Source organism: Eutrigla gurnardus, assembly GCF_963514095.1.
Source record: "Eutrigla gurnardus genome assembly, chromosome: 9".
Lineage (NCBI taxonomy): Eukaryota > Metazoa > Chordata > Actinopteri > Perciformes > Triglidae > Eutrigla > Eutrigla gurnardus.
In genome coordinates this window covers 10,102,420-10,125,102 of record NC_139923.1, presented here as the reverse complement: position 1 = coordinate 10,125,102, position 22,683 = coordinate 10,102,420, and the positions used below count along the sequence as shown (strand labels likewise).

Genomic DNA, 22,683 nt, shown 5'->3' with positions numbered 1-22,683 from the left:
TGCGTGTGTTTGTGTGTGTGTGTGTGAGTGTGTGTGTGTTAATGTGTCTGTGTGCGTGTGTGTGTGTGTTTGTTTGTTTGTGTGTGTGTGTGTGTGTGTGTGTGTTTGTGTGCGTGTGTGTGCATGTTTGTTTGTTTGTGTGTTTGTGTGTGTGTTTGTGTGTTTGCATGTGTGTGTGTGTGTTTGTGTGCGTGTGTGTGCATGTTTGTTTGTTTGTGTGTTTGTGTGTGTTTGTTTGTGTGTTTGCATGTGTGTGTGTGTGTGTGTGTGTGTGTGTGTGTGTGTGTGTGTGTGTGTGTGTGTGTGTGTGTGTGTGTGTTGCATGTGTGTGTGTGTGTGTGTGTGTTTGCATCTGTGTGTGTGTGTGTGTGTTTGCTTGCATGCGTGTGAGTGCTGACTCCAGTATAAACTCCACTGATGAGGAAGTGTCTCTGTGTGTCCCAGCTCTGTGTACAGAGGAGTGTGTCCACGGCCGCTGTGTGTCTCCTGACACATGTCAGTGTGAGCCTGGATGGGGCGGACTGGACTGCTCTAGTGGTGAGTGCTCTTCATTCCTAAATCCCACAATTAGTCACTTGGACTCATTTATTCCTAAATGGAATAAATAAGGTTCTACTGTGACTCCTTCAACTGTTACCTCAAAGCTGCTCAGCTTTGTGTCCTCTCTTCTTTGCAAACACAGCCAATGGAACAGGTAAGTCACAATGAATTAATTTTCATCTGCTGGAAGTGGAAGTGATTTGCTTGATGAATATGGCGGATGGATGACCCCCCCCCTCCCCCCCATGTCTACCGAGCCCTCTATTATGGTCTAAGTCATGATTAGACTGGTGCCTGTGCCTTGTTCAGTGGGACGATGAATCAGTGCCAAGCTGACAAACCATTGTGCTGGCCTTTCTTTGTTTACTGGGGGGGTTTCCTCACGGCTCTCGGAGCTGCTCTCCAGGAGGAATGGGATGGTGCGGTTTGGGCATATCCATCCTGCAATCAGCTAAATGTTGGAGCGTCACTGAGGCCAGACAGCAGGAATGAATCTATTTACTCCTTTGTTTTATTTATGTCTGCAGAGAGACTGTGATTGTGCTTACAGGAGGCTGTTATTCCCAGGTCAGTGACCTAGTCACCATTCTGACCCCATTTTGTTAACTTGAATTGCTCCCAGCCGCACCAACTGTAATTGCCCATTGCATATTTAAGAATGAGTAATGGGAGCTGAAATCATATCAGTACTGTTATTGTATAGATCTATGAGTTTTCATTAGTAAGAGAGCCATTCCCTGATTAGCAACTGTGTGTAAATCAGCTGCTCTCGCTGTGACGCCGGCCCGTTGGTGGGGGATTCATGGCCATGACAACCCTGAGCTGTTTTGCTGCTGCACACAGACTATTGAGGGTCCAACGGGACGGATGTGAGGTTCAGGGCTCCCTGGGAGTCTTGTCCCACTCTTGGTTGGTTAGGAGTGCAGCCTTGTGTGCCTTTCAGCCTGCAGGTGCTGGGCTAATCCACCTTATTAAAACAGACTTGATGATTGAGACAGAGGCATTATTCATAACTTTTAGATTTCCATACCAGGCATCATTCCAGGCTTTTTCATTTACGAGCTTTCATCTGTAGAAATGAGGAATGCGTGCCAATTTTTAAATTAAATCTGCCCTCTTTTTCCTTCTTGTAAATGGTTCAGCATGTTTTTTCCATCTCTTTCTCTTTTTTTGTCTTTCACGGTACATTTTACATTTACCCAGCTCAGGTGGAGGATGTGAGCTTAGGTAGTCCTCATGTAAGTGCAGCTATTATATTATGGCTCATGTGGACTGGAAAGCACACTTTAACATCTACTCGGTTCCAACACAATCAATGATGTGGTTTATTTGCTGTTTATATTACTCCGATTATGATTGAGTTGAGGTATTTCACGCTAGCTGGTGAGAAGGCAGAGTGAGCCGGTCGCCTGATGAAGGATGCCCGACTGCGATGCAAAGCGTATGTTGCCCAGGCTCGGAGACGAAGGGCTGCTGTGGGATGCTGAGCGGGCCTAAAGCTGAAGTGACAGCCTTTCAGCCAGTGATCTGGAGCCGCATCAAAGGCTTGGACCTCGTTTCTGGAGCAGCACCCACCAGGAAGCGGTTTTGTATGTGGGTCAGGTGGTGAGAAATAAAGAGTCGGACTGTTTGTGGCCTGAAAAGGGAAGGCGATAAGGTGAGAGAGTAAGTTGTGTTGAGAGCAGTGGTGAAGGCGTAAGAGAGATATCACCTGTCTCCTGCTGCTGACAATCTGCTGCAGCTAAAACATTTCGTCCTCTTCCCCTGCCTGAGGCGACGGTCCCACTGAGACCCGGCCCGCCCTGTGACCTGCCTGGAGTCCTGGGATGTCTTTGACTCCTCCCAAGGACACGCTGCTAGATGTTTGTTTGCAAATGTTGTCTCGTTCTACATCCACCGTACGTGGATTTGGAGCATTCTGAGTTTGGGTTGGGTTTTCCCAGAGTGCTGATGAATGATTAATTGTTGTTGTTGTTGTGTGTGATTCCTCTAATGCCTGTGTGTTGTTTGTGGAACGTGATATTGAATGTCTTTCTCTGATCACATGTCATTGAATTGATTTTCTTCTTCTTACCGTTTCATTGAACAGCTCGAGGCATCAAAGCAGTGTGGTTACATGAACCTGTTCGTGTTTGTTTTGTCTCATGCTTGTGTGCTGTTGCTTTGCCTTCTTCTGTTTTTATATTGAAATGCACTGTTTGTCTTCTCTGTGTCTTCTTTGTTTTGTCAGTAGCATTCGTCTTCAAAAACAACACTGATCTCAATAGGATTTTCACCATGTAAATAATAAAGAAATTAGACTCAAAACAGAGAGAGCAGTCATTTTGCAAAGGCAATTCAGATATATGGAGCTTATGAGACCGAACAGTATTTCTTTAGTCATTTTAGTCTGCTGAAGTATAGTACTAGCTTTTCCCCAAAGTAGTCGTATTATTGGTTGTAGTCTGCAACAGATAAAGTATATTGCTGGAAAAAGAACAAGGCAATATCAGATGAAATGGGGGAATCTGATCTTTGTAGAATATCATGAGTTTATTGAATGAAAACTATACCGAGTTTTTTATTTTAAATCTTATGAGTTTCTTTTCTGAAGTTGCAGAGAAATGACTCGGTCTCTTTGCCTCCGTCACTGTGTACTTTTCAACACTTGTGATTTAATTCCTCTAAATTAGCGTGTCACGGGGTCACCTTATGCTACGGTAATAACAGCTGTCACATAAAGAGAATGATAAAGATAGATGTTGTATGTACAAGGTATATTTAGCTATGACTGCCATCGCTTGTAAAAGACTAGGTGCATTGAAGCACTATCATTGATTTCATCTGCTTCAGTCGGATAATGATATGTTCCCAGTGCCGAGGGAGACGAAATATGCATAAATGTGGCCTTTTTCCCCCTCACTTGCTTTGCCTTGTTGTGGTGGAAATGTAAAGCCACTTGTGCAGATATTGTAAAAATCAATGCTACCAAGTTAGAGTCCAAGGAGTGGTTTGTAGCTCTGTTAACCACAAAGCATCCTTTGTGTTTTAAGAAGAAATCTATCACACTTAACATTCAAATCTAATGTGGTTGGAAAGCCGTGGTCCATGAGGTAACATATTCCTCCCTGATATATTCAGACGGGAAGAACTGCCTCCGCGTGGTTAATTGATGAATGTGGCCTATGAATACTTGTTTATGGAAGATCATACCAGACATGGGGGGCTGCATGCTACTTGTTTCATGTTAATTGGCAGCTTAGTCACAATAACATTATTTCTTATTTTAAAATAAAGCAGTGATTTGTTTTGATTAGATATTGAACTCACTGTGTTGAATCAAGTATTTGGGCAGAAATGTGGGTTATTTCCTTTAGCTTCGTTAGCTTATTTAATTGCAGATGACATTTCCCCAGAGACGCAATATGAAAGAGTAACCAGACCAAAACCCTACAAGTAAACTTCATTTTGGCATGAAAAACACCCTTGTGAGGACTCCCTCCGGCACCCGGCGGCAGAATTTACACATTATTCTCAGAAGTGCATCTGAGCCAGATGGTTCCTCTCCAATCCCACAGCAGCAGGACATTGACATGTTTCGCTGTCAAAGACCAAGAGACTGAACGGGGCAGGGATGCTTACACAGATTTACTGTTGCTTTGCTCATTCCTTCAAACGCCTCCGTACTTTTCTCTCAAATATTCTCCCTTCATTAATCTTACATATAGAGAATTCAGTGTGTGTGTGTGTGTGTGTGTGTGTGTGTGTGTGTGTGTGTGTGTGTGTGTGGTTTGAATGTGTTTAAAAGCAACAAGTCACTTTTCTCTGCGATGATGGCCCTATATCTATATAAAAACTGGAAAAGTGAGATTGGATCTCCACACCACCTTTTTTTTTTTTTTTTTAAAGAAAAGAGAAAAAGGAAAGTCGAAATCAATTGCATTCCTCATTTAGTAACCGTGTAAAGAGAGATATTTTGGGAGAGCTATAAATATTCCAACTGTATCATTCTGAAAGGCAAGGAACCCCTTGTTGCATGTAACAGTCGATGCCACCCGCCTTATGCATTTTGATAGATCAAAGTGCCCAGGCAACTGTATTTCTCCAGGGGACAGAAGACAGACCGATCTATAGTGCTGTGTGTGTGTGTGTGTGTGTGTGTGTGTGAGTGTGTGTGTGTGTGTGTGTATCCATGAAGCCCTCCTCTGTTGACAGAGCTTTGCTTTTTGTACAGTACACCGGGGTCCTGGAGAGTGTTGCAGTCAGTTTATATACTGCCAAGTATGTGACAGTGTTATTTATTTCTCCACAGCACAGAGTTCATTCCCATTGAGGTATCACCTAATTTCTGCCTCCTTATCCTATGAACTGCTGCCGGTTGGACCAGCTTTTCTTAAATTCAAACTTAACCGAGTCATCACGTTTATCAGTGTAGATCTTGTGGCCGTTCAGGCCCAAAAACATGCCCTGAATTTAAACTATGTGAGAGGCTGTGCTGGTGGGGGCGTGTTCTTTAGGGAACTGGAGAGACACTCAAATACAATCCAAGATGTCCAGGTGGGTGGCACAACCGCCAGCCATCCATCTCTATAAGTGCATTTAGGATCAAAGTGACGATAAGAACACATGACGGAGAGTTTGGATGGAAAAAACATTGTGAGATTTTTTACAACACCTGCTCAGAAGAGACATCAAGATAGTGGGACAAGTTGTTGGAGGATGTGTGGTTCAGATGTGGCCAACCATTATCATTTATTTTGGGATTGTCTGAAAGTTTCATCTTTCTGGCATGACTCTCTTGATTGCCTGGAATGTATTTTTCAATGACTATACAATTTGATGCCAGCTCAATGTATTTTTGTACCATGGCATTACTACCCAATCAATAGCAGACAAATATCTAATGAAGATATTTTTGATTGGAGCAAAGAAAGCCATAACAAGGGCTACACGGTGGTGTAGTGGGTGGCACTCTCGCCTCACAGCGAGAGGGTTCCGGATTCGATTCCCGGGTCGGCCCTGGGTTCCTTCTGTGTGGAGTTTGCATGTTCTCCCCGTGTAAGCGTGGGTTCTCTCCGGGTTCTCCGGCTTCCTCCCACAGTTCAAAGACATGCAGGATGGGGATAGGTTCATTGGTGACTCTAAATTGCCCGTAGGTGTTAATGTGAGCGTGAATGGTTGTTTGTCTCTACATGTCGGCCCTGTGATAGACTGGCATCCTGTCCAGGGTGTACCCTGCCTTCGCCCAATGATAGCTGGGATCGGCTCCAGCCCCCCCGTGACCCTAAATACAGGATAAGCGGTAGACAATGGATGGATGGATGGACAAGGAAATGGCTACAACCCAATGCACCGACACTGAAAGACTGGCAAGGGACTGTTCACGAAATCTACATCATGGAGAGACTGACATTCGCTCTAAAATTACATTCTGAGAAATTTAAAAGTTGGTGGTCAAAATGGATCAGATATATAAGATCACGGAGACCTGAACTGCTTTAAGTACCTCTATTACATGGCTTGAAGTACCAGTCTATTAATCTTGATGGTAAAATTAGTAAATGTGACTTCCTTTGTTCAAATGTTTCTATTTTATACATTGTAAAATGAAAGGAACAGTAATAGCTTGGAGAATATGTTAGCACAACTGTCCAAATACATGTTTTTGCTTAGCTCTGTATGTGTGTAATGGTGCTGAAATGGACTGGGATTAACACAGCCGATTCAGATCTTCACCAATCAAATGAGCTCCTCTCCTCACCTTTAATGCACCAGGCGAGGTTCAGTGCAAGTTTCGTCACTTGACAACCCAATGACAGAAGCAGCGCCGCCACTCCCACCACGCGCATCACGCAATGTGCGTAGGGCACCAAGTGCTGAGGGGGCACCAAAAATATGAAAAATCATCATAGTCATAATAATTATAATGCCGATGTTATATCACTATAGAAATTGTAGGCACATTTTAGGCATGTCTATCACAAAACAGGGTCAGGGCGCACAGCAGTAGACATAATGGTGGCGAGAACCCGGTGCCTGCACGAGCCGCCTGGGCCATTAATCATCATCACCGTCTTCATCATCTGCGCTCCACAGCTGCACCGGATTCCCCGTCCAACACCAGAACGGCGGGACACCGGGACCTCGCGTGCTGCTCAGACCAGCTGCAGCCCCAACTCCGGTTCCAGCTTGCGGCAAAGTTGCGCGTTTCTCCACACGGACAACAGGCTGCCGAGGCGTGAGACCAGGCACGAGCTGCTGTATTTTTTTTTTTTTTTTTCAGGCATAGATGCATTTTATTAGCAGTGGATAGATATGAAAAACAGGAGAGAGAGAGGGAGTCGTGACATGCAGCAAAAGACCTTCAGACGGGATTTGAACCGGGGTCAGCGGCGTATGCGTACGTGTAACATACATGGCATGCGCTCTAACCACTCCGTCACCTGCGCACCCCTAAATGCGCCAAGAGTAGACCAGGTTGGAGCAGTCTCAGCCAGGCTTTTTGCCACGAAACTTCCACTACACCAAGCTGAATCTGTGACGCCTCCCCCTGCTGTGCCGCCACACCCATCTTGGCGCAGGCGATCCACCAAACTGCCAAACTGACCGCGCGCAAGGCCGTGCTGGTCGAAACTTGCATTGCACCAGCTCCGCCACCCTGCGCTGCGCCACGAAACTAGGGCCCTCTATGTTGCTCCCTGATAAAAATAAAATTAAAAAAAGAACCCATGACGGGCCGACAGCACTGGCTAAGCCTACCAAGTCAGTTGAAATGTTATTAAGCTCGGTAGCAACATGGTTAATGACTGTGCGAACCAAAGACTGTATATTAGTAAGTATATTTATGGATAACCCCTTAAGATGAGTCATCTTGTTTTCAAGGGGGTCCAACAGAACATATAATACAAGACAAGACATTACAGTTACAACAACAGACACAACATACATAGAGGCTCTCATCAACCCACCTATCCACACACCAAACCCAAAACCCCTCCTTCCCCACCTGCTGCAGTTTATAACAATCGCCAATTGACTTGACATACCCAACAATAACAATAGCCATGTGCTACAGCATAATGTTGATGCACAATGCAACGTGGTACAGTACAACACAATAGTATAGATAGGGAACCATACCAACATGCAATACCCTATACTCATATCCAGACCCTGTTGCACAATAACACATAAGTGAAAATAAAAATATATGAAAATAATTATATACAGTTTACGTTTGAAGTTGAGTTAAAGTTCCTTCTCTACAACTCCTGAGCCTCTGGGTCTATTAATGATGACGTCACAGCCCCCTTTTTATAGTATCATCAAAAAAATGTCACATTTACTTTTATGACATGTCCTGCAGCTAGCCACCAGGGTTCGATCCAGATTGTTTTTGGCTTCAGCTTTTGGGCAGCTGTCGTGTCGTCCATCTTTTAATACGGTCTATGGAACACTCATGCATTTACATCCTGCTGCTGGTTTTTGATTGACAGGTGGAGGCAATAACAATACAGAGCAAAATGCCAACAAAGTTGACCTCAAGGATAAACGGTGTGTTTTGGTGAGTTAAGCTGAATATAAATACACCTTTATTTTGTCCACTAGTTTGACTGCCATAACGTTGGTTAGAGTGATGCTATGAAGACGGTTGATTGCTTTTGATAAGACTGTGCTACTGATGTATATTCAATCAAATGATATACCAGGCTTTACTAGCTAAGACATTGTTGTGGAAAAATGAATCTGCCCAATAAAGATCAACAACCAGGATCAGCTTTTTCTCCGAGGTTTATTCCACTAAGTATTCTCATCTGCAGAGGAGGGACTGGTCACCCCTGCCTTCTGATGCAAAGGTTCAGAATCAGCAGGAACGACCCTGAGTCCAACAACAGTCTCCCTTTTAAGGAGGAGGAACCAAAGGACGGATCATGTCCTATCTTACAAAGACAAGATGTACAGGCAAGGTCAAGATTTACAGAACACAGGCGTCATAGTCCTGAAATTATCTTATGTCAATGTGGCACTCATGTTCATATCATCTACAAACAGGCATTAGTTTTCGTCATAGCATAACAGTCAGATGAGGAGATGCGGATCGACGTCTGGCCTGACAAATATTCTGATTATAAAGTACAAACATCCAAAATTCCCATTACAACATGTATTTGACTAATAGTCTGCGTATATATACTAAGAAATCAGGATGGACTTTACATACAAACCTGGCTGGTTTCAGTTGATTATTTGCAGTTTATCAATAGACATTGAAGGTGATTGTTAAAGGGTTAGTTCACCCAGTTACTCTAGATAATCCACAAACCTTGTTCTTAGGACTGAAACTGCTCACAATCAAGTGCCATATAGGGCCCAAACCAGGCAAAACACACACACACACACACACACCAAAAAAAATCTAGATGATAAAAAAGCTCTACAGGTAAGAGGGAAACATTTGTACTTTAGATTTCCGGTGAATTCTCCCTTCTTAAATGGATCAGTTTGAACTGTGTGGAAGTTAATGGTGAGGCTCTGACAGAGATGTTGTCATGTCTCTACTTACTCATGTGACTTATGTGTGGTGTAAATCACCGTGCAAAGACTTCAGCTGACTGACAGTGAGTTCACCGAATGAATTGTGGCACAGGCACTGTAGCTGACAGCCTTCTTTACTGCTACTACTGAAAGACACACACACACACAGGCACACACACACAGGCACACAAATGTTGTTCAAGAGTGGAATATTATTTAAATATTCTCACTGAAAGCGACAACTACAATCCTTTGAAGAGGTTTTGCATTAGTATCATGCATCATCTGGTTTCATGTGCACAAACACACACACACACACACACACACACATGTCTTTGGAAGATATTCTGGACATATGAGCCTCATTGGTCCTGTATGCAGATTGACTTTGCCCGGCTCTGAAGAGTTTTCTGTACCATCCCATTAAACAGGATTTATTGTTCCCCAAGAGCTCACTGCTCCATTACCTTTGGGAGAATGCCTAAAATGTGTGTGTGGGTGTGTGTGTGTACGGTTTCTATAAACCGTATATGTAATAAAATCGAATAATAATATATGTAACCTGAGCACAAAAATATGGCTGGTAGAACGGCACATCATGGCGATGGTTAGGAGGATACGATGATTTTGAACGGAGCAGATGGGGCATCCAGTCCCCCTGGGCATTATCACCGTGATGCATATTAGTTGTTAAAGGGGAGAGCTGAGACACCATCCAGTTCTGAGAGTCTGCATAGATGGCTTGATTTAATAAGGACATTAAAAAGCCTTATCTCCTGTCCTTAAGAGAAGGTCAGCGTGTCTAAAATAGCTGAAATGCTATGATAACAGTTTAAAGAGATGAGCTATGTCCTGAATACCAATGAGGATAAAAGCTGTTTCATGCTCATTTGACTTTAAGTCACACTTGATTTTGTGGTCCATTGCCATGTTTATGAAGTTTGTGAACAAAGATCCATTCGGTTTTCTTTTTTTTTCATTGAGCGTTCTTTTTGACGACCTTAGTTCAGTGTGTGGTAGACATAATTCAGCTGATTTAGAGCACCATGGAGTCGAAACATATTCTCTCTCCCCGCTTGGCAAATGCTGACGCTCATCATGTACCCTCTAGCTGAAGTTTTCAACGTGTTGGGTTAGGATGTCAAATTCTGCTTCCATGCAGAGCAAGCATCATCAACACCAACGACTCATGTATGATTTGGGTGATAAAATGTCAACATTCACTTTTAGTTTCACACGGGACACCAAACTGACCTGCACACGCACTCTCCAGCACAGAAGTCTGGTGGGTTTTTAGGTTAGCAGACTTTATTCTAAGTCACATGGTCTTGGGGTTGACATTGGAGATGGTTGAAATCCCTGTGCATACAGCAGCTAAAGGGGCCTCCATGCATCGCTTCTTGATGCTGAGGGCCACTGACCAAACATCGGTGTTTTGATTTAGCAGTGAGAACGAGTTGGTGAAGTCTCTCCAGCGGTACCAAATCCCCTTTCAGTCTTCATTGTCATAATATTTGTATTTTGCCCAGTGGCAGTCTGTGACATTTTTTTAAAAAGTGAAACCGTGTCTTCCATTTAAGTTTTTAGCAGTATGACTCCCTACTGTAATATTGTTTTTCCCTTTTGTCCCTCATTATGAATCATCTCACCACTCATCAGGTTTCTCTTGTGACCCCATGGTTGAGTCCCGACCCCCAGAAACCAACTTTTTTTTGCCCCCCATAAAAAAACAATGACTTACCCACTAATTAACAGAATATAGCAAATATTAGAGGAATAGCCTGAAATAAATTAAGAGAATATTGCGATAAAGATTTTTTTTCATTTTTTTTCTGTTTTAATATCCTGTTGATCATTTGTGACCCCACAGATTGAATATGCAAGTCCCGCCTCAGGTTGACCTCTCATACTCAGGCAAAGTGTTTAATTTGCACTATATTCATCACAGACAGGCAGCCATAACTGTGGTCCAAACAGTAGCGTATTAACGGTTTACCTCTGTTCTTGGGTTTCACCACGGCCCTTGGGGAGCTGTGTTGCAGCGTCCTTGGTTTGCTTTGGGAGCGTGAGCATATTAGCAGTCTTTCTCAGATCCTCTGGTGCACCTGCAATCTCCTGATGTTTAACCCTGGACTTCATTGGAGTGTTGCAGTGATTACAGGCCGTCCTGAGGGACATCGATTGTCCTGCTCCTCCTAGGCAAGCCCCACACAATGCTGACGAATGAACTCGTGGCCCTGCCAAGTCCAATTAACTGTCAGTGCCGCATCGACGAGCTCCTCCGTTTGTTGAGAGTGAAGAAAAACAAACTTTTAATCAAATTTGCCTCCGGGCCCTAGGGTATTTGGGGTTGCATTTTGCATTCCACTGTGTTCTGCCTCGCCTGCAGTCGTGCCACCCTTTCAGAAGGTTATATTGCATGTTGTTTGTGTGAGATAGCAGAATGCCTGCCTTATACCTTCCTTTAATGGCAGCCCTATCTTTGCACTGTCTATGACTGATGAATCATCCGGCGCTAGAATGTTATTATTATTATACAGTCACAATGCAGAAAAAGACTCGGAAGCTAGGTCAACTCATATAAAATTTATTTGCCCACACTGGCATTGTTTTATAGAAAATGCAGAGCTTTGGTCTGGAAGTCATGGTGGAGTGTCGTGTTTGTTTGGGGTGAGTTTTCAGCATTTTGTCACCAGAACAGGTTTTCTCCCCGACGCCTGACTGTCACTGTCTGGAATGTCTATAAGCACTTATGAGTAGTTGATCAATATAAACTCGGGTTCGATCTTGCGATTCCTTTTTTTTTTTTTTTCTCCGAAGCATTAACATCCCTACAAATACCCTCTGCTAATTCCACCAAGGTCGAGATAAACAATCCACTCTCCTTTTCTCTGATTAGAGTAATGGAGACATGAAAAGCCCAGAAATTCAATTAAATTGGTGGCTGAGCAAAAAAGGGAAAAGGAAAGAATGCAATGAGACTCTATCGCGTAGCCGGGGTGTACTAAGTGGAACAAAGAGATGCAGCTTGGGATCTAAACACATGACAAAAGGGCATCTGGTTGATAAGGATCAAAGGGGAAATTTAGAGGAAATGTAATCATTACCAGACGAAGGATGCATTCAGAAGGATACAATCTCTGTTATGCAGAAAGAGATGCAAAATTAGTTGTAAAGCTGAGAAGTGAAATAAAACACACCAGTGAAGTTTTCTTTTTTTTTTTTTTTGCATGTGTCGTCAGCCAACACAGTGTTAAGTCTGAGCAGAAAAGCAGACTTACAGGAGTTCATCATGTCCTGTAGCGTGCACTTCATTAAGACACTTCAGTTGAATTTAGATGGATAAAAGACAGAAAACGCTGACTTACTGGTTCAGGCACCCGCATCCTCAAAGTGATGAATCCCCCCTGAGAAATTAGATTTGCAGAGAAACTTGACACCACGTGCTTCTCTCAGCCTCACACTTTAAACATTAGCTTGTATTATGATTCTGGGACTCGCTTCCATTCCAAGCGACGGCATAATGTAGTATGAATGACAAAATCGCCCTCAGCCACAGAACAAAAAAAGAGGGTTGTGGTTCATGGATCAATATCTCTGGTCCTTGCCTTGACTCAGAAATAGTGTTTTGGATGTAGATTTTTTCTCTCTCTCGTATTTTCTGTCTGCCCTTAAACTAGACAACTTCAGTTTAATCCAAAGTGACCAGTGATTAAATGTAGTGTTTGTTTTAAATATTTTAAACGCCGTTCTGTCAGTAAACGTCATGTGGATCGAGGTTCAGGATTTATGCCCCATGCTGCATCCTTCTGCTCTTCCCAGATGGCCTGATTCATTTCTTAGCTGCCTCTTTAATGTCTCTCTCTCTCTCTCTCTCTCTCTCTCTCTCTCTCTCTCTCTCTCTCTCTCTCTCTCTCTCTCTCTCTCACACACACACACAATACCGCCAAAGTTGCTGTTGTATACTTTTCCCTTCACTTTGACTTTGAGAATCGGGGAGAATAATTCATGGGCCTCGGCGAGTTTCAGAGACTGGAAGAACAACACTGCTTTCAGCGCCAGCAGTTCATTTGAGATGAACTTTTTTGGGGGGAAGAAGTCTCCAAAGCATTATCCTGGAGAGATGATGGTATGAATGGGAGGAGGGGGGGAGACCCCTTAATCTACAGTTAATCAAAAGCTGGAGATGTGTTCCTGTTTCTGTCCTGTCGTAGCGATCTAACCATCCACCGCCGCTGCTCTTTATAACTGATGGAGCATTATGCACTGCTGTGGTTTTCAAACTTCTATTTGAATTTTTCACAAGACAGAGTGATAATTAAGTTGGCTGTTAAAACGCTGCTATACCATTTTTTATATATATATATATATATATATATATATATATATATATATATATAAATATCAATCCTGCAGGTTTGTGAAAGTTCAACTGACACCTCTGCTATTTTATGGCTTCTATTTCATTTAAATGCACAGTATGCTTTTTTCTTTCCTTGTACAATATAACATGTCGTTGCATTACTGGTGGTCAGGCTGGTAGAAACTCCTCCAAAGATTTACGGCTTCATGATTTGCATAATGTGAGATCATTAAAAAGCAATTATCCCCGTGTTTGTGTATTGTTGGGATTCATTCGGTGGTGGATAGACGTACTGTTTGTCCATGTTGAAACTAAATCATGTTTGTGTTTGCAGTGAGGGATGGATCTATACCCGGTGACATGTTAGACACATACGATCGTTTCTTTGAGTAAACAACCGCCGAGCACTGCTTGCACTCCACACAATGGTCAAAGGCATACAGACATTTGCATTCATACACCTCTTTGTTGGCCGATAGGTTTTTAATGCTCTTTGACTCCAATTTCATTCCTTTAATTTACTGCATAGCTACAGCTTAAGGTCATTCAAATAATGGAATTGACAGCTGGAAAACATTATTTACAACCTTACACTTCCAGAATGTTTTGAATGCAGTGATATAAGTACCTGTCCTCTCTGCCCCGGATAATAATAGTTTAAATCGTATTTAATTGACTGTGAGTTTTAATTTAAGTTTTAGTCCATTCTCATTGTAAACATGCACTTTTTATTTTCTGGAATGAACTAGTTTAGTTTCATTTGCAGTTGTGTTTAAATGCCTAAGGTGTGATTTGGCTAGAGAGAGATTTTTTTTGTCTGTGTACATCCCCGCGGTTTGAAGTGGGGACGCCTCGGGAGATGAGCTCACTTTTTAACTTATGATTTCCTTCTTTTACAAATTTTGACTGTCACTTTTATTGTTGCACATTTAGTTTTAAATTTCCTGGTGCTTAAAAGCCTTTAGAGCAGCAATTAATTTAACCTTGTCACAAAAATCTATAATTTAATTTTTTCCTTTTGTTACTTTTTCCCCGTCGTGACTTAAAGCTAAAGATCTAGTTTAAAGTTTCCTTCACAGGAAAAAGCAACTGCTCAGCTTGGATTCATTTAAATTTCAATGATATCGATTTAAAACATGCTGAGCAAATGGTTGGATGGATTGATTTATGCTGTTTAGTATTTCAGAGTGACTTAAGAAATGTCTGACGTTTTGAAAATGTTACCATCATGACAACTTAACCACCATTAGAGTACAATATAACTGTCATCATTTCAAGCCTTAAGTGGTGTTGAGCATTGGCATTGAAAAGTCCTAATACTTAATACTGAGGTACTTATTCAGTCGACTCACTGCGATATCAACACCTGTTTTCTCCGTAGTTTGATTTGGTGTGGGTAGTTTCCTAGATCACATCTTCTGTTTGTGACGTTTTCATTTAAGTGTTTGTTTACAGATATAACTCGTTGACATTTAACAGCCTAAAGAAATTAAATCCTCATGTCATTGTTTTAAAATGATATTACACTGTGCTGAACACAATCCGCATTCAGCTCCATGACTGTAGAACTCCACTGTATTAGTGTTTTTTCTTTTTTGGGTTACGTACCAAACAAAGCCTCCTGTTTTCAGTCGAGCTGCCGGGTTCCTACATAGATAATTGATGTCATGTTAATGTTAAAACACACTTGTTTAGAAAATCTCTTTCAAGCTGTCACCCCCTGATAGCAAGTCCTAGATTCACCTTGATTGTCGTCTCCTCTTCTATTTGGAGACAAACAAACTCTCCATATACAGTAATATTTACAATAAATCCACATCTGTTTATGGACTGAGTGGAAAGTTCTCTCTCCGCTACTCTTCATACTATAGAGGGGCCACTAATTAATTACATGCACAAATTTAACAGCAGCAGCTTTCTCTTGTTTAGCGCCTCATTTATTTTGATCACTTATGCAAACCAAGTCAAGTCATAATTCCCTAATTGGAATAGTTGAGGCCCAACAATAGCCCCTCACACTGCGGCCTACCGCTCTAAATGAAATACAGTGCAGCTGTGGGTTACTGCTACAAATGCCCAGAGGCTCTGGGGTGAAGGGTCGCCATGTCGCCAAGTTTGTATCAAGATTGTATGTTTTCCTTCATTTTCTATTTTATCTAGAAATCTTAGGAATCTCTGATATAATCCTATCACATCTCAAAGACTGAGTATTATTAAATTGAATATGGTTTTTACATTTTTGCATTCTTCCTTTAGTAGTTTAATGCCATTTTGTACATAGGACCAAATAGTACACTCTGGCTTCATCAGGGTGAGGAGATCTCATTTATCTGCACCGATGGACGAAGTATTCTGATCATTTTCATAAAACAAGAGTGTAATATCACACGTGATTACAAGTAAAAGTCATGCTTTTAAGGTGAAAATGTAATGACTGTATGTCTGTGATTCTACACTGAAGTATACATTTCTGCCAATAGATTCCCTTAAATGCTATGAACCGTACTTTTGGTAAAATGTTGACTCACCTAAATATGTCATGATGCTTTAACTGCTATCTTATCTACAACCTCATCCTTAAAAGATAACTAATAACTTTGTTTGAGGTAAGCAAACCTCAAAATGCTGCTTTGAAACAGCACTTGAGTGAATGCACTTAGATCATCTGAATGGTTTATGGACACGGCTGCATCAACATATAAACATTCATGGAATATCGCCCCGATGATGCTTTGACTTTTCTCGTGGCGTTTCCCCTACTGGCATCATGTGAACGTACATCCGCCTCCACTCTGTGACCGCGCCCCCCTTCACATCGACCGCTGCTGCCCCATGGCACATTCTACTTCATCCTAATTACAATTAATAATTGAAAATAGGAAATCAATGTGTGCAAATTAAGTGTGGTAACAGTTGTTTTTATCGGGTTGACATTGTTTTTGAGCGTCTCTGTGGTTGCCCGTGACTGAACCACTCCTATGGCTTATGTCCGTGATGCAGCACCAACAAGGCTTTATTTATACTCTCGTCACTGTGTGTTGTGTGTACTGTAGATAAATGTCCACCTCTAGTCTGATTGCTTTTTGTTGTTGTCCTGTGGCAAGACGGCAAAGGGTTTGTTTTCTGCAGGACAGGGCGAGGGCTAAATTATTAATTGGAAGGAGCAGTGGGCTGTGTAACAATTTGCTGATCCAGAAGCTTTCATGAGCTGTTTCAGGTTCAGTTGGACAAGTGACTACCGGTAGTTCACTGCGCTGACGTAAAGCTTCTCTCACACCCTGCTTGTGTTACCACCAAACGCAGCTTATCGTATTAAAAAGAGAAGGCCACCCTTTTTAACTTGCGTCACTCTCATTTGCTCATCTTGAATAAAGCGTGAGATAACTCATCCGTCTTGGTGAACCAGCCGCCCTGTTAACCCCGTTGGAGCTGCGCTGCAGAGGACCTGGCTGGCACCTGCACAGCTCTTATTGATCCAGGTTCACATCCTGAATGGAACTCGGACAAATGATCAGATCCTCCTCGGGATAAACAACCAGGACGGACCTTGTAATCAGTAATGTATAGTCTTAAAAGAATTAAGTTATTCACTCATTAGTGTGTGGTTCCAAATAGGCAACAGTCAGGTCTCGTTACGTCTTATCGAGCGGCGAGGTGGTATCGGGAGGGAGCAGATGGTGCATTATGGTGAACAGGCCGAGCAACAAACTCTGTTAAGACAGTCTCCGTGTTGTGGCTTTGGTCCTGTGCTGCTCATGTCCCCCAGGGGAATGTGAACACATGAGGGCTCGGCTAAGATGAATTAGGGCCGGACAAACAACACGCCCAACAGCAGGAGCTGCAGCACGCGTTATTCCAATTCAGCAGAACTGGCCCCATGACTATTGGCAGGTTCTTTCTGTATATTTAGACATCCATTTGTCAAGCTCACAGGGATGTATCTAAACTGTTTACTTGTCGTGTCCGGCTTTTCTGAGGCCTAATAAATTACAGTGTAATAGGTGTCAGCAGAACACGGAGGGGACAGTGGGGCCTGTCTTGTAGAGTATTAGCAGCTTTTACAGCCGCTGGTTTAACAAAGCTGAGAGACATTTATCATTCAATGCAAATCTACCACTTTACACAACAATCATCACTTTCCCTAAAGACCCTGGTACCAGTCCTGTCGTCTTTTCACTCCATTAGTCTGCGTCATCGAGTCAGGGAGCCGTGATGAATAGCTGAATGTTGAGTCTGGATTTTATTGAATAACTCCTATTACAAATAGCTCATATTGACTGAAGAACAGAATATTACACATCCTCGTGTCAGCTAAATTGTAGGCAGAATTGTTTCATTGTTCCTCTTAAGAATTATCATTTCAGCATTTGAAAATCTGTAAAGAAAGCCTGTCTTTTCATGCTATTTTTAAATACTGACTTGCCTTTATTAATTCTGGTCATAGAGTGTAATTTGAACATTCAGATCTGTCAAGGGAAAAAGAAAATGAGCAAAGCTCGGTGCCCCAAAGTGTGAAGCAGACAACATGAAACTCGGAGGTGCACATGTCTCACGAGGCGGAGACTCGTCAAGGCAATGAGTCACACTGCTTTGCTTTGCCACGAGCTCTGCTAATGAGTAAGTGAGGAGTAAAACTGCTCTCAGGAGCATTTTGCTTCTATCGTCTTGTATGAGTTGAGTTATACCCCAAGTGTCAACAGTGTGTGTTAATAATAGTTATGTGACAGTGAGTGACTCAGGCAGTGAGGAGCGAAGTCGGGCTGCGTGCCAAATATTCCACAAGCTATAATGTGGCTTCCCTAGTTAAAGCTGGCAAAGCAGCAAGCAGACCGCACCCAGCGCCTCCAGCGTCCAGCGTTTACACCAGTCCGGCCGTGATTCAGACGGAAGTTTCCTGTCGCCCTGCGTCCGGCTGAATAAATTAGGTCTCAAACTCTGTTGCCTTCTTGAATCGGGGGAGACGGATTCTGTGTTTAAAGAGCTCGACTCAGGCTCTCATTTTGAATTCAGCCTTGAGAGGCTTTCTATGGCACAGACTCCCTCTTGCAGGAAACGGTGACAAACATTTTGCTGAGGAGGGCCAAGTTCAGGAGAACTTCTGGATGGCCGCGGAAAGCGGTTTGGTTTTAATCCTGTTGCAGCCGGTCCCCTGATCGCGCAGACTCTTGAGCACACTTCAAAGCGCGGCAGCACCACGATGGCTCTCTCAGCCTGTTCTTTGGACATCACCTTCAGAAGTTTGCTATCCGCCGGTACCCTTCGGTGTGATCTGTTTTGTTCCAGCCGAGGGGATAATACCCGGCGCCTTGGGATAGGACCTTTCCCCGTGCGTGAGGCGAGCCACATTCTAACTGTTATGCGTTATGAGCTCTGAGAGTCGGGGCTGACTAGTGAATGTGTCCTCCGGTTAGGATCACTGACCCAGGCCAGGCCAGTTAATGGGAAGGATTGCAGCTTGTCTAGTTTCAGACTTGTGTAGGACTCACTGCCTACGCATCGGAAACCACAGGGGGGCCTGATCACCTCACACAGTTTACCCTGACACACTAGAAGCTATGGCCTTCATGCTACATGCTACTTTCTTCAGATGTTTTCTCTCTGTTTTCCCCCGCAGCCCATCATGAACTCTGACTCCTTAATCACAATTAAATGCTGCCGGAGCTGGGAAGTGAGAGGCTACTGGGTAAAGTTTGAGAACCTCTGTGTAGGAGAGAGACAGGGAGATAATGGGCTTTGCTCTCAATGTGCTGAGGCCTCTAACTCCGAGCTCCTAAGCACCAGAAAAGTCTGCAAATTAAGCGCTGGGTAGATTTTGGTTTATGTCCGTTTCTCACTGCTGCTCTGGGTATTTTTTTTTTACTGACATCATGATTCGAGTTATACATAGGAATATAAAATGCGCTCTATTAATGTGGTCAAGGTTTTACACTGAAACCAGAGGTGCTGATGCCTCCAGTTATTTAGGCACTGCTGGTTTTTGTACTGTGCTGAGGGAGCACTGTTGAGCTGAGGGAGGTCTGATGAGTGCTTATGGAGTGCTAAACCTCGTTGCCGCTAAACTGCTCATCCATTACCCCGGCCGCCCACATGCACCTCAGATTTAATGTGTCGGGTCGTTTGCGTGGCAGCAGCTCAACCTTCAGGGAACTCATTCATGCCAGACTGGAGGCCAGGAGCAGATTAGATCAAATCAATGTGAGCCCTGTAATGTGGCCCCTAGTCTGTCCGACGGCAGAAGGAATACGGCACTAGCCTAGAGTTTCAGGACCCCCTTCAGGGCAGACCTGTCTGTTTCGGGGAAGAGCTGATCATCTTCCTGCTGTGTACCTGGAAAAACAAGCTTCAGTGCTGACCATGAAATAGGGTTCATTAAGCTCCCCCTCCAGGTGATCACAGCTCCGGCAAAGCGAGCATACGAGGAGGGGGAGTCGTGTCTTTATGTTCTGCGATGATGATGTGAGTCAATAGTGGAATATTCACTGTCCTGGCTGCGGCGCTGGCCTGGATCTCAAGCTGGGCTTTTATCTGAGGCAAGACAGCTGCTGCCGTTGCTGCTGGTGCTGCTGCTGCTGCTGCTGCTGGAGAGACATAAGGCCATTCCCATCATTTAAATCACAACTAGCTGCTCCAAAGACCAATTACCCTAGTGAGAGTGAAGTCTGCCTACTACCCAAGCTCAGTGCCGATTGTTCACATAAAGGCGGTTGTTCATTTAACCTTGCACTTTATGGGACGTATTGAGTGTTTCTAAACAGAGGCATCCCCTGACGAATGCAGGAATTGCTTGTTTCACATCACTCACTCAGGTCCCACTTAGTAACGTCCTTTAGCTATTTACATGCACCCATTTAAAGCATAACTTAGCCCTTTTTCTAGAGTGACAAAATTGCAATGGGAAAACTAATTATGGTATCCACGGTTACCGGGACTCAAACCCAGGCCCCTCATGTGCTAACCACTACACCCCTGTGCAGTCCTTAAGTACTCATAGTAGTACGTATTGATATAGTTAGATAGGTTAAACTACATTTAGCCAAGTTTTGAATTTTGCATTTCTCACCAGAGCTATCCTTCCGAACCTTAAGATTGATTTCCCCTGCTGACTATTTTGACAGCTGATTGCTTAATTTGCACCTGAATAATGTGTTAAAAGACATACAAGTAAAAATCCCTCGTTCTTGATGTCTGCATCCTTGTTATGGCGCTTCCCTCTAGTCACTGAGAGGTGTGAACAGCTTGCACATTTGCTTTCCTTTTTGCAGGTTATTTCAGGGTGTTGTTGATGCCTCTCTCTGTGATGGTTCCGGTATTTCAACATTACATATATTCAGTCTGCATCACAGACACACTGTATGTTTTCACCTACATTTGAGACATGTTTGCATCGTCGACAAGTAAAATGAGATGATCAGAGTTTTAGTTGCTCACGAGGGAATCAAATTGGAGTTTAAACACCCGTGTCATCTTTTTGATCCACTGAATCTAATTACTCAGCGTGTAATGTCAATGTGGCTTCTGGTGCTGAAATCCCTGAAAGTTCAACGATTCAATTGTTTGGCCTCTTTAAACATAATGTGATGCCTGGGTTTTAATATATAGTTGACATTAGTAGACTAATTGATTAATGCAACTAGAATCACCATTATTTATTGAAGCAAATATGCCAAAAGATTGCACAGCCTCCAGGCTTTCAATCGTGAAAACTTTCTTTATTTCTGAGCCCCATTTAAGAGTAAACTGATATTTGGGTTTGGAGTGTTTAACTATTTGACATTCTTTACACAAAATGATTAATTAATTTAAATTGGAAAATAAACCGCAGCTTTAATAACAATGAAAACATTAGCTGCAGTCCTACTCCCATGATCAACCTAGACAGCTTTTGTTAAGCAAACAAAGATGGCTAAATCGGCTTATATGCTAATTGCATGCTCAGAATGAAGTTGGCTCAGGTGAGCTGCTGAAAATATATCATCTCAGCAACATGAATGATGAGGCGAGCCGCTCATGTTCAAAGACCGTTTTCTCAAAGTGGCATCCATTGATCTGTTGGGAGGACCACCTCAAAAGCTTAACTTTCATCTTATTTTTGAGAAATATCAAACAAGTAGCAGTAGTTTCATAATTAAATAACTCTGAAGTTTGTGTTGGTATTAACAAGGGAATATACAGCCCCTATATAGTACCGCAGTGTTTATTTTGAATAGGACAAAAAGGGAAAAAATCAACAAGAATGTGATAATCCTTCCTATTTTTGTATTTATTGTTTGTTTAGACCTGTCGATGCATCCATATGTTTACCTAAAGAAGGCTAAATGATCAACTTGATTGAGCAAGCTGTCTGTGAAGCAGCTGTAATGTTCCCCCTGTATGCAGTGTATTTTTCAGCCTGAAGCATTCTTTAGTCACTTCAACAGGTTGGTTACAGTTTGATTCATGTTTTCTAAGGTTCCTATTGACAGGCGATATGAATTTTGTTTTGCTGTTTCGCAAGCTTCATATTTGTCTTACAGAAGCTTCACACATACCAGAGTGTGGGTGTGAAACAGTCTCAGTGGTGTGTCACACACACACACACACACACACGCACACACACACACACAGCCTTATTTTGATTTCCGGCTCAGGTCCTGTCCATGTTCTTCCTCTATCCGTGTGTCCATTCCTCTGAATGTGGGTTTGTGTGAGTGGCTCTGTGATGGATAGCAACCTGTTTCTCTGCTTTTGGCTTAGGCCATGCCTGGATTCACTCTCGCTGCCTATGACCCCCAAGCAGGAATGAAGACACTGAATACATTTTAAAAGATATGACAAGTGATATTCTATCTTTTTTTATTATCGTGAAAAATCCCATGAAAAGACCAAAACCAACTATTTGTTTGTCCATGTCTCAGTGTTTGTCTCATCCGCAGCCTCACGTCTATTTCTTCCTGCTGTAAATAAGGTCATGGTTATTGGCATTCATTTATTCAAATTCTAAATTATTTTACGCAGCTTGAGCAGTTGGTCACTGTAGCTTTTATCAATCACTCAGAGGATAATTTTGTATTTTTGTTGGTCCGTTAGTGAGTATTTAGCTGCAGCAGCATGATGCATGGTGAATGTGACTCCAAATGAACTACAGTGCCCATGTTCTTGGTAATGAAGAACAACCAGATATGTTACCCTGTGAAACAGTGGGACTCATTGCTTTAATAGTGTTTTCTCTAATTCAGGTCAATAGCAGCCTTCAGGCTTTGGCTGCACATACAATATTAACGCTGTCA

The 22,683-nt window shown here is 42.8% G+C and overlaps 1 protein-coding gene across 5 annotated transcripts in view; it reads left to right on the top strand.

The window, feature by feature from the left end:
- megf11 (multiple EGF-like-domains 11) overlaps window positions 1–22,683 on the top strand; it is a 69,866-nt gene that overhangs the window by 22,394 nt on the left and 24,789 nt on the right. For all 5 annotated transcript variants that reach the window (XM_084017736.1, XM_084017735.1, XM_084017737.1 and 2 more), the window contains exon 6: window positions 445–537. In XM_084017736.1, the coding sequence (XP_083873862.1) occupies window positions 445–537 (93 nt within the window). The remainder of the gene's footprint in view (window positions 1–444; window positions 538–22,683) is intronic.